The sequence below is a fragment of the Dendropsophus ebraccatus genome, chromosome 5 (assembly GCF_027789765.1).
Source record: "Dendropsophus ebraccatus isolate aDenEbr1 chromosome 5, aDenEbr1.pat, whole genome shotgun sequence".
NCBI lineage: Eukaryota > Metazoa > Chordata > Amphibia > Anura > Hylidae > Dendropsophus > Dendropsophus ebraccatus.
The window spans coordinates 65367807-65395499 of NC_091458.1; the positions used below are offsets into that span (position 1 = coordinate 65367807).

Genomic DNA, 27693 nt, shown 5'->3' on the forward strand with positions numbered 1-27693 from the left:
CTACATGCCAAGACGAAACCAGGAGGTGGCGTCAAAGCGAAATCAGTATCCAAAAGAGCAAAGTACACAACATGGGAGAAAAGAGTTAAAATTTTAACCAGCAGCACAAGGTAAATGCACAAGACAGACAGAAGACTTGATCATGGGTGAGGTAAGAATGCCTGCACCCGTCTAAATCAGCAGCAGGGAGGGTGTGAGGAGTCAGAGTTAGCTCTGATTGGACCAGCGTCTCTCTCCTCCGACAGGCTGAACACCATTCCTGTTAGACAGTCCAGACGCTTTCACATACTCTTGCTGGAGCCCTGGGAGAACAAAACTTACTACAGAGGCATGAGTAGGTACGTTTATAACCGTTGGATTAAAGGGGTATTCCACTAAAACATAACTTTTCATGTGTTGCTGCCCATGATGAGACTAACAATTTTGTCCATACTTGTTATTATCCTTTCAGTCTCCTCCCCCCAGTTCTGAGCTGCTGGTTTCTTCTGAAAACACAAAAACTGTGGGAGATTTTCTCTCTTTCTCCCCCTCCTCCCCCCACCCTTCTGATACAGCTGATATAAACAAGTCCCTGTAAACAAGACCCAGCCATTACAACATTGACTGCCAGGCAATGTTTACATCAGCCGTCTCGGAAGGGAGGGGTAGAGGAAGAAAAAAGCTCACACAGTTTTTTTGTGTCTTCAGCAGCTGAGAACTGGGTGAAGGAGACTGAATAGATAATAATAATAATAAGTAAGGAATTAATTGTTAGTCTCACCATGGGCAGCAACCTATCAAAAGTTATGTTTTAGCAGAATACCCCTTTAAGATAGTCATGGTTTAAGTGTTTGAGAGATGGCAAACCTATTGATGTGATTACAAAGAAGAAGGAGCTCCAGATGTGGCAAAGAATACAAATACTTGCTGAATATATTTGTGCTGGGTCCCAGAACCCATGCACCACTGCTGTGTATACATGTATATAGGCCGGTACTGACCTGCATAATAGAAGGGTAATCTGGGTGCCGTGGTCTGGGCTGCTGCACACTGGTGTTGTGACTGTTGGTGGGCTTCTTGTGTTTGGGGTTGGTTTTGTCACGGTTTCCAGGAGTAGCCACCCCTGGACACACGGGCACTGGTCCCTTGGTAGAATAGTAGTGTGGTGTAAAGGTGCAGGTGAGGGTCGCAAAGAAGGTGGCAGAGTTCAGCACTTTACCAGTTGATACTTTTAAAAGCTTCAGTGCAATACAAAAGGTATACAGTATGGAAAAATTGCTCACAGGTGTAGTGCAGAAAAACAATACAACTCTTCAGGTACACTTGTCTAATTAGTGCAGTACTCTGCTGGGATTGTAGTGTAGATACTTGAAAGAAAAAAGTCTTGTACTCATATGGGTTTTTCATATATGACTGCCTTCTGCCCCACCAGGTTGGAGACCGCAAGGTAGGGTAGTACTAGGTCTCTGTCTTAGGGTTAAGCTCAGACTGAAGAGTCCCCCAAGCCAAAGCCAGGAATGGATTTAAAAAGAGGAGAAATCTCAGTCTTTCCTTTTATGACCTGTTCTCTGTTTATAGTCTGTTCCTGGCTTTGGCTTCAAAAATCCAATAATCTCTCTGTGTAAATACAGGCCGCGGCCTGTGATTGGCTGAGCGTCCTGTCAGCTATGACAGGCCACTCTGAAGCTGCAGCGTGCGGGACCCGGGGAGAAGAGGAGCAGGATGAGCCCTGGATCAAGGATAGGTAATGTATTGTGTCAGCAGCAGTCTAAACATTACTTTTACAGCATACTGGATTCATGGGGCCCCAAAACGTAATGTTCACAGTGCTGCTGACACAGCATGCGCCAATGTACGGCCCCTGCTCTCCCTTCCTTTCCCACATAGACACACACTCACCCTCATGGACACTCACCCTTACTCTGCCTGGTGAAGACCCCCAGCGTTCATTCTCACAGCACACCGGTGCACGATAATTGTCCACCCCTGAGTTAGATGATAGATTTTATTTTTTACAGGATTGCTGGAGTTCCCCTTTAGGCATGGATGAATGTGTGTATGTGTTTTGATCTCTACACTGCAAAAGATGTCTTGAAAGCTTATCTCTATTTTGGAAAGCAGGGTGATTCATAGCAGCTTGCTCAGCTCAGTGAAATCTTTGCATTCTTTGTATCTTGTTTTTAACAAGGTGTCTTATCTTGTGCATTAGCTTTGAGAATATACTTCAGTTTGTGTAGACATTAAGTTTAGTTTTTGCCTTAGTTTATAGTGTTTGATAAATGCTTACCTGGCTGCACTTCAGTCGTGGTCCCCTCGGTGGTGCTGCGGTGGCAGAGGCGGATAAGCAGCCTATCACTGCACCAGCGTTCATCCTGTGTTTTTAAATCTTGTGTACCAGAGCTCTGCTAGTGTTTCCTGACCTCAGCCTGTATCCAGATTTTGTACCTCGCTCCTCACTGTACTTCTTACCTTGACTTGTTATACTTTATTCCTTTTGGTTCTGTTGTTTTGCTCTCTTGGTTTTGACCCCGGGCTTGTATTGGACTTTGATTTTGGTTCTAATTTGTGGCTTATATGTCCTGGCCAGTGGCGTAGCTACCATGAAGGCAGGGAAGGCGACTGCTATGGGGCCCTTGCAGGAAGGGGGCACCAGAAAGCCCTGCTCTGCCTTCATGTTAGGTATGCCACTGATAGCCGACCACCACATCTCCCCCCCGCCCAGGAAGAGGGACCCGGCACCGTACTCTTTAGCCCGCTCACTGAAGTGCAGGTTAAACGGGATGCGAAACAGAAGGAGAGGGACAGAGGAGCAGGACCTGCCAGAATCTGCACGGCAAAAAAGGAGAGGGATGAAGGACCTGATCACATGACTCAAAGGTCCTCAATACCTTTGTGTAAGGATCAGCCTACTACAGAAGGAGGAGTGGGAAGCCTGGGGGAGCTGTAAGTGCTGTGTATGTGTGCCAGTGTACATATGTATCTGTGTATATACACTCACCGGCCACTTTATTAGGTACACCATGCTAGTAACGGGTTGGACCCCCTTTTGCCTTCAGAACTGCCTCAATTCTTCGTGGCATAGATACAACAAGGTGCTGGAAGCATTCCGCAGAGATTTTGGTCCATATTGACATAATGGCATCACACAGTTGCCGCAGATTTGTCAGCTGCACATCCATGATGCGAATCTCCCGTTCCACCACATCCCAAAGATGCTCTATTGGATTGAGATCTGGTGACTGTGGAGGCCATTTGAGTACAGTGAAGTCATTGTCATGTTCAAGAAACCAGTCTGAGATGATTCTAGCTTTATGACATGGCGCATTATCCTGCTGAAAGTAGCCATCAGATGTTGGGTACATTGTGGTCATAAAGGGATGGACATGGTCAGCAACAATACTCAGGTAGGCTGTGGCGTTGCAACAATGCTCAATTGGTACCAAGGGGCCCAAAGAGTGCCAAGAAAATATTCCCCACACCATGACACCACCAGCCTGAACCGTTGATACAAGGCAGGATGGATCCATGCTTTCATGTTGTTGATGCCAAATTCTGACCCTACCATCCGAATGTCGCAGCAGAAATCGAGACTCATCAGACCAGGCAACGTTTTTCCAATCTTCTACTGTCCAATTTCGATGAGCTTGTGCAAATTGTAGCCTCAGTTTCCTGTTCGTAGCTGAAAGGAGTGGCACCCGGTGTGGTCTTCTGCTGCTGTAGCCCATCTGCCTCAAAGTTCGACGTACTGTGCGTTCAGAGATGCTCTTCTGCCTACCTTGGTTGTAACGGTTGGCTATTTGAGTCACTGTTGCCTTTCTATCAGCTCGAACCAGTCTGTCCATTCTCCTCTGACCTCTGGCATCAACAAGGCATTTCCGCCCACAGAACTGCCGCTCACTGGATGTTTTTTCTTTTTCGTACCATTCTCTGTAAACCCTAGAGATGGTTGTGCGTGAAAATCCCAGTAGATCAGCAGTTTCTGAAATACTCAGACCAGCCCTTCTGGCACCAACAACCATGCCACGTTCAAAGGCACTCAAATCACCTTTCTTCCCCATACTGATGCTCGGTTTGAACTGCAGGAGATTGTCTTGACCATGTCTACATGCCTAAATGCACTGAGTTGCCGCCATGTGATTGGCTGATTAGAAATTAAGTGGTAATGTGCAGTTGGACAGGTGTACCTAATAAAGTGGCCGGTGAGTGTATGTACTGTATATGTATATGTCAGTGAGTGTATGTATGTATCTGTGGGTATATGTATATGTCAGTGTGTGCATGTTTCTCTGGCTATATATGTACAGGGCAGTTTCTAGGCCATTTTGGCAACAGGGCAAATCCTGATAAAAGCGCCCCCCCCCCCCCTTCCTGGACCTTACTCAGTTCAGCGCAGGGAAAGGAACTGGGGCTTTTATCAAGATTCGGGTCCCTGGGAAGGAGCAGTGTACACACTGCACTGTCGGTTCCGTGTGACAGGAGCCGACAGTGCTCTAACTGCTCAGCCCTGGCTTGATTTTTTTAAATTAAGGTCCTCTCCTTTTGGTCCCTGATGCCTCCTGCCATACCCCCTCAACCTGCGTGGCGCAGATTGAGAAACCTGGCTGGTCTAGAGCAGGCCTGTATTTAGAGTTCATGCTGCCCTAGGCACCTTGCATGCTGAGACATCTGTATCTGTGACAAATCCCATGTGTTTTCAGTCTAACTAAAACTCTGAGAACACCCTACATTTATACAGCTCTCAGGGTATGCTGCGAGTTGTAGTTTCTTAGCGGACAACCCTTTAACAAATCATTGTGTACAGAGGCTCCCGGTAGCGGCAATCTGTGGGTGACAACCATCAGACCTGAAGGTAGAGCAATAAATCTGTCTACACTGTACTACAACTCCCAGCATATCCTGAGGGCTGCAGACTGTCAGCATATGCTGGGAGTTGTAGTGCCTGCAGCTGTTGTAGATGGATCCTAGGTGCATTATACACTGGATGCTTTGTGGCATATAAGAATACATAGATCTGTGGGGGCTCAGTGTAGGGAAGTGATCCCAGAACATCACTAATAGGGGATAGAGGTAGATGTTTTTGTTCTGTCCCCTATTAGTAATGTTCTGGGGTCACTTCCATGCACTGAGCCCCCACAGATCTATGTATTCTTATATGCCACAAAGCATCCAGTGTATAGGACCCAACTACAACAGCTGCAGGTACTACAACTCCCAGCATGAACTAACAGTCTGCAGCCCTTAGGATATGCTGGGAGTTGTAGTGCCAGCAGCTGTTGGGTCCTAGTTTAAAAGTTTGCGCTAGTGTACTGTAGTGACCGCGGGGCTGTGTCAGTACACTACCGCAAACAATACACTGACCCATTTAGACACCAATGGTACACAGGCTCTGCACACTATAGAAGTGATTACAGTGCAGTTACTAAAGACTCACAGGTGACGTCTTCTCACTCACTCTTTGCTTTCCTCTCCATCTGGCGCAGCCATCATGAACACTTCTCTGACCACAACTCATTTGCAGAGGGGCAGCTGGGGGTGACAGGGGACAGGGGAGCAGCTGGGGTGACAGCGGGAGGGGGAGAAGCTATGGATGCAGGGAAAGGGGGAGCAGCTGGGGGGCAGGGACAAGGGGAGAAGCTAGGGGGGCAGGGGAAGCAGCTGGGGTGACTGGGGGAGGGGGAGCAGCTAGGGGGCAGGGACAGGGGGAGCAGCGAGGGTGACAAGGTGAGCAGATGGGGTGAAAGCGGGAGGGGGAGAAGCTATGGGTGCAGGGAAAGGGGGAGCAGCTAGGGGGAAGGGACAAGGGGAGCGGCTAGGGGGGAAGGGACAAGGGGAGCGGCTAGGGGGGCAGGGGAAGCAGCTGGGGTGACTGGGGGAGGGGAGCAGCTAGGGGGCAGGGACAGGGAGAGCAGCTGGGGTTAGAAAGGGAGCAGATGGGGTGACAGCGGAAGGGGCAGAAGCTATGCGAGCAGCTAGGGGGGCAGTGGGAGCAGCTGGGGTGACAGGGGGAGGGCGAGAAGCTGGAGTGACAGGGACAGGGTGCGCAGCTGGGGTGACAGGGACAGGGAGAGAAGCTGGGGTGACAGGGACAGGGTGCCCAGCTGGGGTGACAGGGGAAGGGCGAGAAGCTGGGGTGACAGGGACAGGGTGCCCAGCTGGGGTGACAGGGACAGGGTGCGCAGCTGGGGCGACAGGGACAGGGCGCCCAGCTGGGTTGACAGGGCGAGAAGCTGGGGTGACAGGGACAGGGCTCGCAGCTGGGGTGACAGGGCGAGAAGCTGGGGTGACGGGACAGGGCGCGCAGCTACGGTGAGAGGAAGAAAGCTGGGGGGGAGCAAGGGGAGCAGCCAGAGGGCAGGGAGGGGAGAGGGAGCGGCCGGGGGGCAAGGAGAGCAGATGGGCAGTGGGAGCAGCTAAGTTGGTAGTGGGGGCAGCTGGGAAGGCAGGGGGGAAGATGGGGGCAGCTGGGGTGGCGGGGGGAAGATGGGGGCAGCTGGGGTGACAGGCAGGGAGCAGCTAAGGTGGCAGGGGGGAAGATGGGGGCAGCTGGGGTGACAGGCAGGGGGGCAGCTAAGGTGGCAGGGGGAGAAGATGGGGCAGCTGGGGTGACAAGCAGGGGGGCAGCTAAGGTGGCAGGGGGAGAAGATGGGGCAGCTGGGGTGACAGGCAGGGGGGCAGCTAAAGTGGCAGGGGGAGAAGATGGGGGCAGCTGGGGTGACAGGCAGGGGGGGCAGCTAAGGTGGCAGGGGGAGAAGATGGGGACAGCTGGGGCGACAGGCAAGGGGGGCAGCTAAGGTGGCAGGGGGAGAAGATGGGGGCAGCTGGGGTGACATGCAGGGGGGGCAGCTAAGGTGGCAGGGGGACAAGATGGGGGCAGCTGGGGTGACAGGCGGGGGGGCAGCTAAGGTGGCAGGGGGAGTATAGGGATCAGGAGGGGGCAGTCTGCGGGCAGAGGGAGGGGGGGGTCAGGCTGAGCAACAAGGGGGCAGGAGGAGCAGTGAGGGGGGGGGCAGGGGGAACAGCCCGGGTCGCCTCTCTGATGCTGTTACAAGGCGGGGGTGAGCTGCTTCCGGCACTGACAGCCTCTGTCAGACAACCTGGAAGCTCACAGCTGCAGCTCCGCGGTCCCAGCACAAATGACGTCATCGAGCAGGAGAGAGGTTCGGGGCTGCAGCTGTGAGCTTCCGGCTTGTCTGACAGAGGCTGTCTGTGCCGGAAGCTCACCTCTGCGGACCCATCACACCCCCGCACCAGCACCACCCCCCCCCGCCCCCCTCCCGGGGGGCGCACGATAGCGGCGGGCGATGCGGTGCAGGAGGCCCTGCTGATTTAGTGAGTGCGGGGGCCCGGGTGCTGTTGGGGGCCGCCGGGCGCCCCCTAGCTGTTGGCGCCCTGTGCGGTGGCCTGGCCCGCCCGGCCCTAGAAACGGCCCTGTATATGTGTATACAGTAGTGTCTGTAACACTGGTGTATATGTGTGTGTGTGTGTGTGTGTGTGTGTCAGCAGTGTCTCAAGTGATTGACAGGTTTGCTCCCAAAGATGTTCTGCAGCAGTTTCTATTAATGCTGGGCTCTAATAAAAGAACCCACCACTAAAAGAAAATGCAGCAGATATTATTTCTGGTTCTTATTACACTTGGGAGATGATTTCCCTGTATATGGTCTATTCATGGTGTATATGTCATCACTAGTGTAATCACATTCCAGTGTAAATATGTATATGTCAGTGGTGTATTTGTATATATGTAAATGGTGCCTCTGTGTGTTTATATGTCCGTCATTGTGTGTGTTTGAAAGTTGGCCATCTATGGGGGGTGGGGACGTACAGGATTCATGGGCCCTGTACAGTTTTTTGCCATGGGGCCCCATGAATCCTAGCTATGTCCCTGGTCCTGGCTGCTTTGATTCTGACTCCTGACTACTCTCACTGTCTGATGGCCCCAGCAGTTAGCAGCATTAAATACAAAATAATAAAGAAGGCCTTCTTACCTCTTTGCACTCTTCTTTTATGGTGTCTCTGTGTCCTCCGCTCAGTGACAGCCCACTCACTGGGATTCAGATGGGACAGCGTCACAGTCACTGATTGGGTGAGCGAGCTGTCACTGCTGAGACATGTTTGTCTTGGAAAACGCAGTGACTGTCAGCGAGGAACCCAGAGACACTTCAGGAGTATACCGGCGGAGGCAGGAGAGGTTATAATGTTTTTTGTATTATTTTTTATATAACAGCAGCAAAATAGTTTTCAAATGCCATGGCACTCTATTATTGCAGTGAAATAAAAAAAAATGCTGAAAATAAAGTTCCATAGACTTTAATGCAAATCAGATTTGCAGCGTGAAATCTTTTGCACGTGTGAATGTACCTTCAAATAGCCAAGGGTGGATAGAAGTGACATTGAACAAAAGTATTGTCCTTCAATTATGTATGAGCTCAATTATACAACTCATAATTGCACAACGTGCATAACTTTGATATCTAGGTTTTAGTTTATTTTGTTGATGTATAATCATATCAATTTGCATGATTTTCTTCATTATGTTTATGTGACACAGGTTTGTAATCTTTTCTGATTATTTGTTGGAGCTTAATATTTAGTTTGAAGATTGTTTTGACTACCTTGTCTGAAGTATGGAGCTTGTTATTTTATGGTAAAAGATGAAATACATAACATCTGTGCATTACAAGCTCATACAACTGTAGGTTACGTATGCCACTGTTTATTGAGTATAAACAGATGAGTGGGCTCTGATGAAGGTTGAAGCTCTGTACCTGTGTTTAGGGCCTCCCCATCACAGTGTTGGTTGTGCTCGTGTTTTAGGAAAGTCCGTCATGGTGTTGTTCTCCCTGGGGTTTTATGTCTTTGGCGGATCGGAAGCTTCCACATTTGATGATTCTGGGCAGATCTCCCACAAAGTATGAATGAATCTAACTTTGAGCACCGTTAGAGATCCATATACCTGGCTAAAAACAACATTTTCAGTGTTATACCTGGAATTATACATTGGACATGTTTTTTTCAGTAATATTACTTATAAAACAACAATTACCTTAAATTACTGAATTCTATTACAGGATAAGACTATAACTCATCATGTGGCTTCTCCTTCTGCTGGTGGTATTTGCCCTGATGTTCTTGTACAGATGGTACAGACAAAGTCTGATCCTGGAGAATCTTACAGACAAATATGTCTTTATCACTGGGTGTGACACTGGATTTGGAAACCTGCTGGCCAAGCAACTGGACAAACGTGGGATGAAGGTTCTGGCTGCTTGTCTGACCGATCATGGGGCGAAGGACCTAAAGAAAGAGACCTCTAGTAGACTGCAAACAATTATATTGGATGTTACTAACAGCAAAAGTGTAAGCTCTGCTGCCGAGAGTGTGTCAACTATAGTTGGAGATTCAGGTGATCATTTTTTTCTATACCTATATAACTTGCATTTTATGCCATGCTTTTAGATTTACCTGATTTGCATAATTAATGTGGTGCATCAGTGGTTGATGTGCCTTGTCTGATTTTGTGGGAGATTACATAAAGAATAGCAACTTTAGTGATACCTAAACCAAGGTGTAGAAAGATAATAAATGTCTCTATATTTATAGACCCTGCTTCTGGGCACCATACTGTGGATTCCAGCATTGTACTAACACTAGTGATGTGACCGATGTTCTTCTCCAGCACTTGGAGTTCTTTGTGATTACACTTTCCTTACTGTCACTGTTGGGAATCACATGGGGCTTTTACTATGTGACCCAGTCAGCAGTATCACAGTCAGGCTTCCCCATGTGATCTAAAGAATGGAGTATCAAGTTTTCTGTTGGAGTAGAGCAACTCTTGCGCATGCACACTGCCACTTCATTCATTATCCATAGAATCTGACAGAAATAGGTGAGAGGTATTACAGAGGTTTTTTTATACCAACTGTGCTCAGGGTGGAGTAAAATAGAAAATAAAACATATGCTTACCTTCCTCCTTTCCTCCCTCACTATCCTCTGTGCCACAGAGTCCAATCCTGCTGTACCGCACTTCCTTTGTCTCGGTGTTGACACAAAGACCTGCTCACTTAATCAGTGGCTGAGGCCAGGGAATCATTGCAGCCACTTATTAGCTAATAGGAGGTTCCTGTGCCAACACCGACACAAAGAAGTGCTAAATGGTGAGAGGGAGCAAGGAACATAAGTATAGTTTTTTTTTTCTATCTAACTGCACCCTGACCTCTCCATAACAGACCTTTAATGGTCAAACAACTTCTGTAAAGCCATATTCCCATGTGGGCAGTGGCGTAGCTATAGAGGTCGCAGAGGTCGCACTTGCAACCCGGCCCGTCATCAAGGGGGGCCCGCAGGGGAGATTTTCATCTGTAAGGAGGGGGAGGACAGGAGAGTTTGGGCAGGGGAGTCACTATCTGCCTCAGCAGCGCACTTACTTATTAAGCGGCAGCCCCTAATTTCCAATGTGTCTGTGGACGGAGAGGAGGAGGATGAGGGACAGAGCTACAGTAGAGAACAGCCGCCCCTCCCCCTCCTCCCCTCAGCTCTGTGTGCTCTCGAGCCACCCTGAGACCTGCCATGCTGGGCCTGCAGCTGCTGGTAAGGACTCTACACACTGCATAAACTATCTGCTGGATTTTATATTCTTATGTGCAGAAACTGGTTCCTCATGCCTCCCTGTGCTGTACACATCATATAGTGTGCCTTCCTGTACTGTACATAGCCCATAGTGTTCCCATCATGTGCTGTACATAGCCCATAGTGGGCCCATCATGTGCTGTACATAGTCCATAGTGTGCCCATCATGTGCTGTACATAGCCCATAGTGTGCCCATCATGTGCTGTACATAGCCCATAGTGTGCCCATCATGTGCTGTACATAGCCCATAGTGTGCCCATCATGTGCTGTACATAGCCCATAATGTGCCTTCCTAGTCTTGTGCATCTTTAACCTGGGGCCCAGGTTAAACTTTTACACCAGGGCCCATGAGCCTCTAGCTATGCCCCTGCATGTGGGACTTTTATTGAGTATCCAGAGATGTGGGTCCTATCTCTAGGAGTTAAAGAAACAGTGTGCTACGCTGTTTACCCAACTGTCTTTTAAGTGTCACTGTCATTAGAACTTTCAAAATCTAAATCAACAGGGGATGTAAAATAAAGCATATTTACAATTTACATTTTTGTTATCATGCTGTATAATAAAACTATACTTACTTGTATCCAGGTCCAGTCTCCTGAAGTCAGCTTTTTAGTCTTGTGCTGGTTTAAAAAAAAAGAGAGAAAACACAGTGCTTTCTCTGTGAGCGCTCAGATGACCGGGACTTCCTGCTTTTTGTCTCTTTTTTTTTCAGCCAACACAAGAACATAACAAAAAAAAAAATATTCATGTAAATTACAAACTTGCTTTATATCACATGACCTGTTGGTTCAGATTTTAAAAGTTTTAATGACAGGTACACTTTAAAGTCAATGGGAGTAATGCAAATTGCATTAAACAGCTAACTAAGCTGTTTTCGACTTCCTGATCACCCCTGCCAAGCAGGCAGGAGAAGGCCATGAAGCCCTCATTTCCATATAAGAATACTACTAGAGATGAGCGAACCTCGAGCATGCTTGAGTCGATCTGAACCCGAACTTTCGGCATTTGAACTTTCGGCATTTGATTAGCTGTGGCTGCTGAACTTGGATAAAGCCCTAAGGCTATGTGGAAATCATGGATAAAGTCATTGGCTGTATCCATGTTTTCCAGACAACCTTAGAGCTTTATCCAAGTTCAGCAGCCACAGCTAATCAAATACTGAACGTTCGGGTTCGGATTGACTCGAACCCGAACCCGGTTCGCTCATCTCTAAATACTACTTTAAGTATTAAGACAAAAAGGATAAGTGTCCGGTAAGACATGAAAACAGTTTTGATATTGATATGTAGTTTGTTGATTTAGGTTGTCAATTTTGCTTTGTCTTTTTCTGCATTTCAGGACTCTGGGGCTTGGTTAATAATGCTGGATTTTGCTTTTGTTTTGCTCCCAATGAATGGCAAAAAAAGGAGGATTTCTTGAAGGTCCTGAATATAAATTTGGTTGGTATGATAGACGTGACCCTACAGCTTCTGCCCCTTTTAAGAAAAGCCCAAGGACGTATTGTTAATGTATCTGCTGCTTTAGGAAGACTAGCAGCTGTTGGTGGAGGATATTGCGTATCCAAGTATGGTGTGGAGGCTTTCTCCGATAGTTTAAGGTGAGTTTGTGTAAAATGGTGATAAAAGACTTTCAATACTGGTAAAATTGGTACATCTAAGGTAAGAGCTAATAAAAATGGCTGTTGCTGCATTTTATGCCCAGTTGCCTATCCTCCTTGCAGTTAATGAAACCATGGGATTATAAATTAGGGATTGTCCGAAACTGCCGAGGTTCGGGTTCGTATGAACCCGAACGCTCTGCATCAGATTCCCGCTGTCTGCCCGTTCCGTGCACTGGGTGGATACAGCGGGAGGACCGCCTAGAAAATTGGGATACAGCCTATGGCTATGGCTGTATCACAGTTTTCCAGGCGGTCCTCCCGCTGTATTCACCCTCTGCACGGAGCGGCAGACAGTGGGAATCATTTCCGAGAGTTGGGGTTCGTACGAAACCGAACTCGGTTCGGACCATCCCTATTATAAATAGATATACAGTTTACAGTGTTTAAATCATCTGTACAGTACTAGTCTAGCTAACTTAACAGTGTATATATATATTGGTCTGGTGCTCCATGCAAGATTTCACCTCATGAGGTAAGGATGATTCTAATAAAGTCAGGTTAGAAATCAGCCCAGAGCTACATGGAAGGACCTGGTAAAAGACCTGAAGAGACCTTGGACTTAAAGATTAATGTTAGTAACCTACTACACTGTCTTGGATTAAAATCCTGCAGGGCATGCAAGGTCCCTCTGTTTATGCCAACTCATGTCTAGGTCCATTTAAAGATCTCCATTGACCATCTGGATGATCCAGAGGAGAAGGTCATATGGTCAGATAAGACCAAAGTAGAACTTTTTGTAACTCCACTTGTCATGTTTGGAGGAAGAAGAAGGGTGAGTACAGCCCCAGGAACACAGTCCCAACCATGAAGCATGGGGGTGGAAACATCATACTTTGGAGCTGCTTTTCTGGAAAGGGTACAGGGAAACTGCACCATATTGAAGGGAGAATAGATGGGGTCATGTATCAAAAGGTTTTGCCCAGCAGCCTCCTTTCCTCAGCAAGAGCATTGAAGATGAATCCAAACGCACAACCAGGGCAACTAAGTAGTGGCTCCGTAAGAAGCATTTCAATGTCCCGGAGTAACCAATCAAAACACAATAGAAAATCTTTGAAGGGAGCTGAAACTCAATGTTCTGTTTGGAGGAGTGGGATAAAATCCCTGCTGCAGTGTGTGCAAACTTGATCAAGACCTACAGGAAACATCTGACCCCTGAAACTGCACCAGATATTATTGTGTGAAATACTTATTTTATGCAAAATGCTAAATAATTATTTAAAAATAAAACAATTTGATTTTCTGGAAATTCTTTTATAGATTCTGTCTCTCACAGTTGAAGTTTACCTACTATAAAAATGACAGATGTTTCCATTTAATAATCTTGCAAATATATGTATAGTCAGACCAGATGGAAAGTTATAGTAATTGATAGCACTTGTAACCTCCAGACAAATTATATAGGCACTGACACTTCGTTTTTTCCCAGACTTATTTTATAGTCATATATCTGGATGTTCTGTAGCAAAGTATAGAGACAAACAAGAGGGTGCTTCCTAGTGCAATACAATCAGTAAAAGGTGAGCACACACAAAATTTTATTGAAATGAACTCACCTAATCGAGTTGTGCACAAATAGGCACAACTCTATAGAAGCATGTTGTGGTATACATAAGTCACTGCAGCTCAAAGGAAAAGGGATCACCACCCGTGTCCACAGGTGTCAGGAATATGTTAGACACAATGGCTCGATCCAGACCTATCGTGCCACTTGAGCCTCTATGAAATCCCAAGCGCCGGATTAGCGGTTACCACAGTTTGTGATAGATGCAGTACAGATCGATCATCAATTAAGTAGCACAAATAATTTAATAATAAGCGCAACGCATTTTGGCACCCACATATATCAGAGCCTCAAGCATTCTCAAGCATGTCATAAGGTACAAACAAGTACTGTAGCAAAGTGGAAGTATGGCTGATACTCTATTTAGTGAGAGTGCGACTCCATATTGTCACAATTCAGGAGGAAGGAAGGAGGGAGGGAGGAAGGAAGGATTTATGATTTAACAATAATGTTTCTTTAATCTACAGGAGGGAAGTACATGACTTTGGCGTAAAAGTTTCCATCGTAGAACCTGGCTGTTTCCAAACGCCTATGACACTCGCAGTTGATGCTCACGTAAATAACCTAAAACGTCTTTGGGAAAACCTCCCCACAGGTGTTAAAGATAGCTATGGCCAGCAATACTATGAGCAATGTAAGTTGAGTACATGTGTTGTTATACAGATACTGTTTCATGTGTCCCAAATCCTTCATCACACCTTAGTAAAAATACAAACAGAATATCCCCAAGTCACCAGACTTACTTACAACTTTTATTTTATCAGCATGTATAGATTTAATAAATAACACAGCGACATTTCAGCCACAAGGGCCTTTTTTCAAGCTTGTATAACAGTTGTGAAAATACAAGGGTATTTAATATATATATATATATATATATATATATATATATATATATATATATATACACACACATCTATCTCATGGCGGTTGAAACACTACACTCTCAATTATTTAATGCTTAGCCACCCCTTCTTCCAGAGTGTGACACAAACAACTCTTTGACACTTCATTGCAGTAGGATTGTGGACAAATTACCAAAAGGCACCATGCTCACTAGGGGCCAGCTACAGCACCATACTGTCAGCACCTTAGGTAGGGCACAGGGGCTCCCTTTAAAGTGCCAAGACTTTATTGGAGCACATGTAGCTAGGCCTTATTTCCTACTCAGAGGTTAACTTTTGCACCTGAAACTCACAATTCCCACAAATAATCATTATATTAAGTTAAGGCCCTATTAGGGTGCGTTTACACAGAAAGATTTATCTGACAGATTTTGGAAGCCAAAGCCAGGAATGAATTTGAAAAGAGGATAGATCCCAGTCTTTCCTTTCTGACCTGATCCCTGTTTATAGTCTGTTCCTGGTTTTGGCTTCAAAGATCTGTCAGATAAATCTGCCTGTGTAAACGCACCATTACACAAAACCATTATCAGCTGTATTTAGCAAATTATCGGTCGTTACAGATGATAATCGCTTGGTTTAAGGGTCCATTTACACAGAAAGATTATCTGACAGATTATCTGCCAAGGATTTAAAGCCAAAGCCAGAAACAGACTATAAACAGAGATCAGGTCATAAAGGAAAGCCTGAGATTTCTCCTCTTTTCAAATCCATTCCTGGCTTTAGCTTCAAATCTTTGGCAGATAATCTGTCAGATAATCTTTCAGAGTAAAAGGATCTTAAAAGGTGGTGTTAAAAGGCAATGATCAGCCGACATGCACAATGTCAGCTGATCTTTGTCTTTTAACATGATGAAAGAAAACGATAACAATAGTGGCAGTCTGCTGGCTGTTGCTCTATATAACAGGAGCGGCCGCAGCAGATCGCCACTGTCTTCTATGGGCCACCAGAACACAGCCCCCCGAAATTCCCTGCAGTCTCCCCGATTCTTTCTGCTCGCTGTCTGTACATGTAATAGCACAGACAGCCAGCAGGAAATGAAATATACCAAAATAGACCCCCTAACCTGACAGAGACCCCATCTGTAGCCTTGCTGCTCTCCCCTCTAGCTTAGAGGACCAGTAGAAGTCATGTGCATGTCCTTTTGTAGGTCCTGCTACCTCCTATTATAGCTACTGTGACATGGTGCAGCATTGTTATAGTTATTTTCCTGTCAGTTACATCAAAATCTTCAACTAAATGACCCATAGCCCCTAAGCTGCAGCCAGGGGTGCTTCATTTTTTCCTACCAGCTATCACTTGATGTGAACCCTGCACATCTCAAGCATTTATGGCATATCCATTAGATATCTGATGCCATAAATGTTTAAGATGGAAGTTTAGAAGACATTTTTTTTTATTATTTTTAATTACAAAGAATCATAAAAATTAAAGTCTAGAACTCATAGAAAATAATATGTTATATTTTATAGCAAAACATTTTTACTCATTTATCCACAGATGAGAAGGGGATGAAGGGATTGATAGGAACTGCCAGTCCCAAGACTTATGAGGTTACAAGCTGTATGGAGCATGCCCTGACTGCTGTATACCCCTGGACAAGATATTCTCCTGGCCTGGACTCCAAGCTCATCTACATTCCTGTATCATATCTCCCTACTGTGTTATCTGACTACTGGCTGGGTCGATCATCACCAAAACCAGCTCTTATGAAATGTTAACAGAACAAAGCACAACCAATAGTGGATGAATTACAATGAAGCTGGTTGGAATTCCAATTAATTTTATCACCAACTGAGATATAATAGTACACCTTCTTGTAAACATGTTGAATAAAGTATAACATGGATTTCTCATTGAGACTTCTTAGAATAGAATTAATAAAGATGAGCAAACATGCAGGTCCGAGCTATTTCAAGTATTGCGCTACTCGAAAGTACTTGATATTTGAATGAATAGCGCATGGTGCTCAAGTAAAAATGATAGTCTCTCTTGAGACCCTATTACAAAGGGTCGACCTGTCAGGTCAGCACTCACTTGCTCCTCGTTCCCTGCTCGCTGCCTGCATTATTACACGCGCTGACAGCAGGCGGGTAAGAGCGGGAGGGGGGGTCACAGGGAGCAGCCCATAGGGGATAGCGGCACAGGTACATGAAGCCATTCCTTATGGACAAATAGTCCGACTGCGCCGGGTGAATAATACTGACAATTTTCTTGTTGCTTAGGGCTCGCAATCTGGAGGAGAGATTTTCCGGTAGGGCACCAGACTGCCCAAGAGGATGTTGGTCTGGTAAAATATATATCTATTCCACCAGTGAGATGCTCAAATATGTCCAAAGTGCTACCCCAAGTACCCAGCTCAAAAGAATCTCACAATTGATTGTATTGCTGCACTTATATTGAACCAAAGACTATTGATTGTACTGCACCTTTAAAGATTCAGTAAAGTGTTTTCCTGTTTAGGTCTAACTGCTGGACTCTGTGGTTCTTCTCAAACTACACCACGACTAACTGTTGTACTTTAAAAAGCTGTGTGTCCATACATCCAGGGGTGGGATTCTACCACTCCTAGCCACCATGACTAGTGCCTCAGCAGTACACCACCAACTTGCCCAGATAAACACCACCTTCACAACAGGTGCAGCGTATTTCTGCGGAGCATGCGCTGCGGAATCTGTTGGCGCAATACAAATGAATATTATTATTATCACATGCTCCTATGTGTGTGGCCATCTTATGGATGGAATTTCCATCTGCGCTGTACAGACAGAACAGGGCCATGGGCAGTCCAACTGATGGAACTTTCAGTGATTTATAGAATGGGTTCCCAAGTCTCCCATCAGAACAGAGATTTTGTCATAGTGACTGAGAACACTGATGGGGTGGCTGCTGTTAGAGAGGGAGACAGTGATCAGCGCAGCTAACTAACAGCAGCCACCCGGTCACCCCCAGCCCAGAGCTCACCCCCTGTGTCCAGAGCCTGCCGGCACACCGTCCAGCACTCACCCGCAGCACACAGCCCCGCGCCCCACAACCAACCGCCCCCCCATCACCCGTGGCATCCCTCACTCACCCACGGCATAGCCTCCGCACTCACCCGCGGCACCCCCCCCCACATCACCCCGCGGCAAGCTCTCCCCACCCCCCAACATCGCCCGCGGCAAGCCCCCACTATCGCCAGCGGCACCCAACCCCACGATCACCGCACGATCACCAAGTGGCACCCCCCCTTCGTGATCAGCCACAGGGCACCACCTTCACTCGCAGCACTCACCATCTCAGCTCTGCTACTCGGTTAGTGCCATCTCAGCTCTGCTACACCGTCCCCCCCAACTCAGCTCTGCTACATCGTCATCCCCAACTCAGCTCTGCTACACTGTCACCGCCAACTCAGCTCTACTACACCGTCACCACCAACTCAGCTCTGCTACACCGTCATCCCCAACTCAGCTCTACTATACCGTCACCGCCAACTCAGCTCTGCTACACCTTCCCCCAACTCAGCTCTGCTACACCTTCACCGCCAACTCAGCTCTGCTACACCTTCACCGCCAACTCAGCTCTGCTACACCTTCCCCCCAACTCAGCTCTGCTACTCGGTCAGTGCCATCTCAGCTCTGCTACACCGTCCCCCCAACTCAGCTCTGCTACACCTTCCCCCCATATCAGCTCTGCTACACCGTCACCGCCAACTCAGCTCTGCTACACCGTCATCCCCAACTCAGCTTTGCTACAACGTCACCCCCAACTCAGCTCTGCTACACGTCACCGCCAACTCAGCTCTGCTGCACCATCACCGCCAACTCAGCTCTGCTACACCGTCATCCCCAACTCAGCTCCGCTACACTGTCACCGCCAACTCAGCTTTGCTACACCGTCATCCCCAACTCAGCTCTGCTACACCGTCACCGCCAACACAGCTCTGCTACACAGTCAACGCCAACTCAGCTCTGCTACACCGTCACCCCCAACACAGCTCTGCTACACCGTCACCGCCAACTCAGCTCTGCTACACCGTCACCGCCAACTCAGCTCTGCTACACCGTCATACCCAACTCAGCTCTGCTACACCGTCACCGCCAACTCAGCTCTGCTACACAGTCACCGCCAACTCAGCTCTGCTACACCATCATCCCCAACTCAGCTCTGCTACACCGTCACCGCCAACTCAGCTCTGCTACACCGTCCCCCCCAACTCAGCTCTACTACACCGTCCCCCCAACTCAGCTCTGCTACACCGTCACTTCCAACTCAGCTTTGCTGCACCAACACCGCCATCTCCGCTCTGCTACACTGTCATCATCTCCTTCATTTTCTCAGCTTTACTTTACCATCATCAGGCATAAGCATTGCATGATGGGAAATGTAGTTTCCTATCTTGGATATAGATTGGCTTTTAGAAAAACTTGTGACTCAGGAACGGCAGCAGCTAGAAAGATGGGAGACGTCTCAAAATACTCAGAGGGACTGGGTGAGTAAGGCCAGCTAGGTTTGGGAGCATTACATTATTTTAGCTCTTGTGGGGAATACCTCTTTAAGCTTTCTAATGGTAAGAGTCTCTTTGTTGCCCATAGCAACCAATCACAACTCAGCTTTCATGTTCCCAGAGCAATGTGAGAAATGAAGCTGAGCTGTGATTGGTTGCTATGGGTCTCTTACTACAGCAGCACAATGCATTTCCCTTAGTAGTCCATAGCAACCAATCAGAGCTCCTCTTTCACTTTACCAAGGCAAATAATATGTGAAAGCTGAGCTGTGATTGGTTACTATCTGGAAACAAGGATAAATCTACTGAGACCCCACCGGGTGTTTTTGTTTGGGCAGCGTATACTCCTACAGCCAGTGGCAGAGGGAAGAGCTGGAGAAGGAGAGTGACCAGCAGGGGGCGCTCCTGTGTGCCGTCCACCATGGTTGTAGTTCCCCTTTCCTCCTCACCTCACACAATAACGGTGAGTACGGCAGAGCGGCCATCTTTGGGGGGGGCAGAGCTGACAGGTACAGTGTAAGAGAGGTGGTGTATGGTGTTTTTAGTGTCCCACATTATCATTATTACACACTTACACCCTTGCACACCTTACTACAATGTATAGTGACATAAAAAAGTACACATTCTTGGCAACAAGAAAAACCTTTATTTAAGTTATTAAATTATTCGCTGTCGGCGGTCGGGATGTCCCTCGGAGCGTGCTGTGGTGGTGGCGGCGGGGAAGCCGCTGAGCAATTTCTTGGAGATGATGGCCAGGCATTTCCTCAGCTCCTCGGTACTGGTGAAGCATCGCAGGATCAGTCTGATACTCTGTAGGAAGCCGATCAGCATCCTGCTGGTGGTTATAGTCCAGGACAATGTCGCACTCGCTGTGATTGCTTGCAGATCGCTGGTGCTGATGGTGGAAATCCACGTGATCCGCTCACCGGCAGTAGTAGTGGTGATCCAGGTGGCTGTGGTCATCCAGATCTCCAGGAAGCTGGTGAGGGTGGTGGTCCAGATGATAAGATCTCTTGTGCTGCAGATCCAGGTGATGAAATCACAGGCGGTGGTGATCACACTCACTGGCTCTACAGCAGCTGTGATCCAGGTCAGCAGGTCACATTAGTGAAAGTTCAGCTCAGCAGGCGGCTGGTGGTGGATGTCCAGCTAAGCAGGTCAGTGAAGGTGGTTGCTGCACTCTGGAGATGGCTGCTGATGGAAATGAGGTCACAGGTGGTCATATTCCAGTTGAGCAGTTCTCCAATGGTGTTGTTTGGGCTCTGCATTTTGATGGTGCTGGAGTTGCTACGCTGCAGGTTGGTGGTGGTGGAATTGGGCCTCTGCAGGTTGGTGGTAATCTTCCAGCTGGGCTGCTCTCTGATGGAACTGCAGGCCCCTGGTGATGTTGTCCCATCATTTTAAATGATTCGCTGTCGGCGGTAGGGATGTCCCTCGGAGCGTGCTGTGGTGGTGGTGGCGGGGAAGCCGCTGAGCACTTCTTCGGATATGATGGCCAGGCATTTCCTCAGCTCCTCGGTACTGGACAGACATCGCACAATAAGTCTGATGCCCTGTAGGGCGCCGATCAGCATCCTGCTGGTAGTGTTCATCCAGGACAACGCCTCACCCGCAGTTAGCAGCCAAGCGCACCTGTTGCAGCGACTGGTCAGCCAAGTGAGAAGCTGGAGGGTTGTGGCAATCCACACCAGCTTCTCACTTATGCTGCTCAGTGCGGCCTGCAGATCGCTGGTGGTGACGGTGGAAATAAACATTGTCAGCTCACCGGTGGTGGTGTTGGTGATCCAGGTGGCTGTGGTCGTCCAGATGTCCAGGAAGCTGCTGCGGGTGAGGGTTGTGGTCCAGATGATGAGGTCTCTGGTGCTGCAGATCCAGTTGATGTAATCACAGGTGGTGGTGATCACACTCACTCTCTCTACAGCAGCTGTGATCCAGGTCAGCAGGGCGCTATCACTGAAAGTCCAGCTTAGCAGGCGACTGGTAGTGGATGTCCAGCTGAGCACATCGCTAACAGCAGTCAGCCAGCTAAGCAGGTCAGTGAAGGCGGTTGCTGCGCTCTGGACATGACTGGTGATGGACATCAGGTCACAGTCGGGCAGGTCTTCAATGGTGGTGTTTGGACGCTGCAGGTTTCTGGTGGTGTAATTGGGCCTCTGCAGGATGGGGGTAATCTTACAGCTGGTCTGGTCTGTGATGGTGCTGTTTGGCCTCAGGCCCAAGGTGATATTGTCCCAGCTGAGCGGATCGCTGATGGAATTGCCCCAGCTCAGCGGGTTGATGAAGGGTTCAATCATGCTGAGTGGTTGTCTGGTGGAAAGACAGCCCACTAGGATTGGAACCAGATAGCACAGGAGGTTGCCAAAAATGGCAAGCTCCCTCTCAATCCTCTCCTCTCTCTCCATGGATTGACGAAAATCGAAAACACTAGAAATGACTATCAGTATACACAGGCAGAAAGCAAGGTAATACCAACAGTGTGATCGCTAGTGAGTCCCTAAGAACAGAGATTCTGGGGCTCTGCACCTTCTTTTATAGGGCCCTTGGATGACATCACCAATTATGTCACTTACGTGATGTCACTGCTTGTCGTAGTGATGTCATGAGCATGCCCAGACACGTTGTCAGGTTGTTGTTGTTTACAAGTCAATGGATAAACTGGATCCAACCGGTTCCAACCGGTTCCAACCGGTTCCAACCGGATCCAACCGGATGGCACACAATTGCATCGGTAGTTGCATCCGTTTTTTCCATAAAATGGATACGTTAAACGTATAGGATAAAACACATTGTGAACCTAGCCTTAGCCATGTCACCCACTATACAATGTCAGATGTGAAATAGGCTTTTATGGCCTCTCAGAATGATGTAGGGTGAGTTCAGACATGGAGGATATGTTGCAGATTTTTACAGCCCAATACATGGTGGCATAGAGCTCCCAAACAGTAACAGGACCCTCTTTGTGCCCCCCATCTGTAGGTGAGCTGCACCTTGTGCTTCAGTCTGTAGTTAGCCCTTCTCTTGGTGCAAAAATAACTTTGCACTTATGAATTATGACAATGCCCCCCGTCACTGCACCCCTAGATAAATTGGGTCACTGTCCTCCTAAATCATTGTTTCCCAACCACTGGCTCTTCAGCTGTTGCCAAAATACAACTCCCATCATGTCCTTCCAGTAGTGCGTGATGGAAGTTGTCGTTTTGCAGCAACTGGAGAGTGAGTCACTTGTTGGAGAACACTGGATTAAATAAACAGTTTTCCTAAATCTTTCTTTCCCAGTCAGTGACTTTTCAGCTGTTGCCAAACTATAACGGCCATTATACCTTGCCAGCAGTTCCTATTGGGGGTTGTAGTTTTGCAGCAACTGGAAAGTCACATGTTAGAGAGCGCTGCACTAAAAAAACTGTCCCACAAGTGACAGTTTCCTAACAAGTGACTGTTAACCTGTTGCCAAAATACACCTGCCATCAGGTTCTGCTAGCTGCTAACAGGGCCCGTCACTTGCCCAGGTAAGCCGGGTGCTGATGCCGACGCTGTGACTAGCGGTTGTACAACCTGTCCACATGCTTGTGTATGCAGCTCTCTACCTGCTACGAACCAGACAGATTTCCTTGATCTTGGCGTCCTGTATATCCACCCTGGTTGAGTATACATTACAAGGCGTATGCAGCCCTAAAAACCCTGAGGACCCCAGGGCAATAGGAAAAATGGCATTTATAATATGTTTAGTCCTTGCTTCACATCTTTAAAAAATAGTTTTTAAATCACCTGGTGTCAATAAGTTAAACTAATTTGTAACCTATTTCTGTATAAAAAAAAAGTCCAGTACTTATCAGCTGCTGTATGTCCTGCAAGAAGCAGCAGCGGATTAAATGCAACTTGGGCCCAGCCTGGGCCCCCATTGTGGCTGAACCACCCCCGCTAGCAGTGGCGCAAGCTCAATATTCTTCCGGTAAAGGAGGACACAATCCAGCCCTGGACCGTTACTGAAATGCAGAGAGGTGGGAAGCAAGCACAGAGAGGCATTACAGGCCTAGGCCCTGCTAGTGATGTCACCATACCAGCTTTTTTATTTTGATACTCAATACCAGTTCGATACCTCAAAAAAACAATACAAATATACCTCCTTGTGCACAACAACTATCATAGCCGCAGTCTGGGGGGAGGGCCCCCAGACAGCGGCTATGATAGTTGTTGTGCACAAGAAGGTATGCTGGGAGTTGTAGTGCACACTGAGGTATAATGAGAGTTGTAGTGCACAATGAGGTATGCTGGGAGTTGTAATGCACAAGGAGGTATGCTGGGAGTTGTAGTGCACAAGGAGGTATGCTGGGAGTTATAGTGCACAATGAGGTATGCTGGGAGTTGCAGTGTTACAGCAGCAGCCTTCCAATATAACAACAACTCTCAGCATCAGGGTTCTTGAGACTTGTAGTCCTGACAGCCCCACACTGTGCATGTTGCCATGGCTGCAGCCGCACGCAGTGACAGCACCCTCCTCTCCCGGCAGGCAGTAGCGGTCTTGGGCACCAAGCATCCCACGCAATTGCGTGGGGCCCCCGACATCCAGGGGGGCCCCGCTCTGGCACTGACAGGGCAGGAGCCATTGGCTCCCTCCCTGTCAGTCACTCTTGTGGCCGCAGGAAGTGTTTTCCCTGCGGTCACAAGAGGCCATGACAATGGGAGAGCGGCCTCTTGTGACCGCAGGGGAAACACTTCCCGAAGCCACAAGAGGGAAGAGAAGAGATGAGAAGAGGAGATGCCGGTCCCAGGTGTGTAAAAATGTTTTTGTTTTTTTTTCTGTTATATACTATATAGGAGGTAGAGCACACAGTGGGGGCCTATATAAAACGGGAGGAGCGCACAGGGGGGCTATATAAACGGGGGGAGCGCACAGGGGGCTATATAAACGGGGGGAGCGCACAGGGGGGGCTATATAAACGGGGCGAGAGCACAGGGGGGCTATATAAACGGGGGGAGCGCACAGGGGGGCTATATAAATGGGGGAGCGCACAGGGGGTCTATATAAATGGGGGAGCGCACAGGGGGGCTATATAAACGGGGGGAGCACACAGTGGGGGTCTATATAAACGGGGGAGCACACAGGGGGGCTATATAAACAGGGGAGCACACAGGGGGGCTCTATACAAGTGGGGGAGCGCACTGGGGCTATATAAACGGGGGGAGCGCACAGGGGGGGCTATATAAACGGGAGCACACAGGGGGCTATATACAAGTGGGGGAGCTCACAGGGGGCTATATACAAGTGGGGGAGCTCACAGGGGGCTATATATAAGTGGGGGAGCTCACAGGGGGGCTATATAAAGGGGGCAGCACACAGGGAGGCTATATACAAGTGGGGGAGCTCACAGGGAGGCTATATACAAGTGGGGGAGCACACAGGGGGTATATAAAACTGGGGGCAGCACACGGGGTATATACAACTGGGGGCAGCACACGGGGGGTATATACAACTGGGGGGAGCACACGTGGTATATACGACTGGGAGCAGCACACAGGGGGTCTATATAGTATACTGGGGGAGCACACAGGGGGGCTATGTATAACTGGGGGATCACACAGGTCTATATATAACTGCGGGAGCACACAGGGGGGTCTATATACCACTGGGGACAGCACACAAGAGGTATATACTACTGTCTGCAGCGCACAAGGGGTCTATATAACTGGGGGCAGCACACAGCGGTCTTAATTACATTGGGACTGCACAAAAGTGCCTATATGCCTCACTACTATACTGGGGCACAGAACATACCTAATTATTAAGTGGGAGCACAGGGACACCTTTAATCTGTGGGGGCACAGAGGGGCGTAACTACTATATATACGTAGAGGGGACCTAACTACTGTATGTGTTGGAGCCTAAAATATTTCTCTGACAGATTCTGGAGGGAAGATTACCAGCCGGGAGAAGACTTCAAGGTGGCTCACGCTGGATGGAGAGAGAAAGAAAAAGAAGTAAAAGATGCTGATCAGAGAAGACGCCTCCTGTAAGTCACTGGATGTAACTGCACTCTGTTATAGGGTCTGTAGTGATAGGGGTCATGGTGTGGCAGTATTATGTTATGGCATCATTGGTAATATCTTCCTGTTTTGTTCAGAGTAGTTTTGAGGTGATATGTAATCTCTGTATGGTGGTAGGAGGGTTATAAGAGGACTACTGGGGGGGGGGGGGCAGCGCATGTCGAGGAGGGGGGGCATGGGGGGGCCCCAGACATGACTTTGCTTGGGGCCCCAGAAATGCCAAGACCGCCCCTGCCGGCAGGCCATGCAGACACTGTCTAAAGTTAAGTAACTTTCAGCCACTCTCCTCTTTTCCTCCTCCCAGAGTGGCTGCAAACACTGCACAATGTGTACAGCACCAAGCAAACTGACAGCGCTCTGCACCCGCAATCAGCACCCTCCTCTCCTGACATCCTCTGTGCTGCTGTGACCTCCCCTATAAGATCAGCATCCTCCTCTCCTGACATCCTCTGTGCTGCTGTGACCTCTCCTAAAAGATCAGCACCCCTCCTCTCCTGACATCCTCTGTGCTGCTGGGACCCTGTGACCTCCCCTATAAGATCAACACCCGCCTCTCCTGACATCCTCTGTGCTGCTGTGACCTCTCCTATAAGATCAGCACCCTCCTCTCCTGACATCCTCTGTGCTGCTGGAACCCTGTCATCTCCCCTATAAGATCAGCACCCTTCTCTCCTGACATCCTCTGTGCTGCTGTGACCTCTCTTATAAGATCAGCACCGTCCTCGCCTGACATCCTCTGTGCTGCTGTGACCTCCCCTAGAGATCAGCACCCTCCTCTCCTGACATCCTTTGTGCTGCTGTGACCTCCCCTATAAGATCAGCACCATCCTCTCCTGACATCCTCTGTGCTGCTGTTACCTCCCCTATAAGATCAGCACCCTCCTCTCCTGACATCCTCTGTGCTGCTGTGACCTCCCCTAGAGATCAGCACCCTCCTCTCCTGACATCCTCTGTGCTGCTGTGACCTCCCCTATAAGATCAGCACCCTCCTCTCCTGACATCCTCTGTGCTGCTGTGACCTCCCCTATAAGATCAGCACCCTCCTCTCCCAGCAGGCAACGCAGCCACTGTCAAAGGTTCAGGGGCAGTACACATAGCTCCTCACTTGCAGTCCGGGCAGTGTCCCCCCCCCCTGGTTTCCTCTCGGGTCATGTATGCCTCCTGTGTGTGCGCTCCGTCTCTCTATGCCTCCTGTGTGTGCGCTCCATCTCTCTATGCCTCCTGTGTGTGCGCTCCGTCTCTCTGTGCTTCCTGTGAGTGCGCTCCGTCTCTCTGTGCCTCCTGTGTGCGCTCCATCTCTCTGTGCCTCCTGTATCTGCGCTCCCTCTCTCTATTCCTCCTGTGTGTGCGCTCCGTCTCTCTATGCCTCCTCTGTGTGCGCTCCCTCTCTCTGTGCCTTCTATGTGTGCGCTCCGTCTCTCTGTGCTTCCTCTGTGTGCGCTCCGTCCCTCTGTGCCTCCTGTGTGCGCTCCATCTCTCTATTCCTCCTGTGTGTGCGCTCCGTCTCTCTGTGCCTCCTGTGTGTGCGCTCCATCTCTCTGTGCCTCCTGTGTCTGCGCTCCCTCTCTCTATTCCTCCTGTGTGTGCGCTCCATCTCTCTATGCCTCCTCTGTGTGCGCTCCCTCTCTCTGTGCCTTCTATGTGTGCGCTCCGTCTCTCTGCGTTTCCTGTGTGAGCACTCCGTCTCTCTATGCCTCCTGTGTGTGCGCTCCATCTCTCTGTGCCTCCTGTGTGTGCGCTCCGTCTCTCTATGCCTCCTCTGTGTGCGCTCCCTCTCTCTGTGCCTTCTATGTGTGCACTCCATCTCTCTGCGTTTCCTGTGTGAGCACTCCGTCTCTCTATGCCTCCTGTGTGTGCGCTCCATCTCTCTGTGCTTCCTCTGTGTGCGCTCCGTCCCTCTGTGCCTCCTGTGTGTGCTCCGTCTCTGTGCCTCCTTTGTGTGCGCTCTGTCCCTCTGTGCCTCCTGTGTGTGCTCTCCGTCTCTTTGTGCCTCCTGTGTGTGCGCTCCGTCCTTCTGTGACTCCTGTGTGTGCGCTCCCTCTCTCTGTGCCTCCTGTGTGTGTGCTCTGTCTCACTATGCCTCCTGTGTGTGCGCTCTGTCTCTCTGTGCCTCCTGTGTGTGCGCTCCGTCCCTCTGTGCCTCCTGTGTGTGCGCTCTGTCTCTCTCCTGCTGCCACTGATAACAGGGCACTCTTTCCCCGCTCTCCACTCATCCTAGTCCTCATGTTCTCCAGGGTGTGTGTGCGCTCAGCTTCTCAGGATCCCTCTCTCCAGATCAAAAAATACCGACCTGCTGACTCTGGGAGCGGACAGTGCCGGGCAGAGGAGGTGACACCAGGGGGCGACACAGAGAACATGGCCGGCGCTCAGATAGGTAATTTAAAAATAACACTTTTTGCACTACTTTATTGCACATTTGCTGCGTCCTGGATGTA

At 48.8% G+C, this 27693-nt stretch overlaps 2 protein-coding genes across 5 annotated transcripts in view; both read left to right on the forward strand.

Annotated features, from left to right (window-relative positions):
* The first annotated feature begins 109 nt into the window (after positions 1-109).
* Positions 110-16590, forward strand: LOC138792700 (short-chain dehydrogenase/reductase family 9C member 7-like). Of its 3 annotated transcripts, none has more exons than XM_069970415.1 (5): positions 110-151; positions 9048-9382; positions 11946-12204; positions 14296-14462; positions 16231-16590. In XM_069970415.1, exons 2-5 carry the CDS (start codon positions 9067-9069, stop codon positions 16449-16451), a joined length of 963 nt encoding a protein of 320 aa, XP_069826516.1. In that variant the 5' UTR covers positions 110-151; positions 9048-9066; the 3' UTR covers positions 16452-16590. The 3 variants fall into 3 exon arrangements, with proteins under 3 accessions (XP_069826516.1, XP_069826514.1, XP_069826515.1); XM_069970413.1 differs by lacking the exon at positions 110-151 and adding an exon at positions 172-338; XM_069970414.1 differs by lacking the exon at positions 110-151 and adding an exon at positions 172-334.
* Positions 16591-19450: 2860 nt separating this feature from the next.
* Positions 19451-27693, forward strand: part of LOC138793626 (short-chain dehydrogenase/reductase family 9C member 7-like) — a 49756-nt gene continuing 41513 nt past the window's right edge. The window contains exon 1 of one of the 2 annotated variants that reach the window (XM_069972281.1): positions 19451-19679. The gene's annotated coding sequence lies outside the window, so the exon portion shown is untranslated. Of the gene's footprint in view, positions 19680-27556; positions 27633-27693 lie in introns of those variants that run through there. The other variant, XM_069972282.1, reaches the window with a different exon arrangement.

Excerpts from the sequence above, each read along its gene's own strand:
- LOC138792700 (XM_069970415.1), top strand. The coding sequence starts at position 9,067 with ATGTGGCTTCTCCTTCTGCTGGTGGTATTTGCCCTGATGTTCTTGTAC. Across the intron at positions 9,383-11,945 it reads AACTATAGTTGGAGATTCAG|GACTCTGGGGCTTGGTTAAT; the intron begins GTGATCATTTTT and ends TCTGCATTTCAG. Across the intron at positions 14,463-16,230 it reads CCAGCAATACTATGAGCAAT|ATGAGAAGGGGATGAAGGGA; the intron begins GTAAGTTGAGTA and ends ATTTATCCACAG.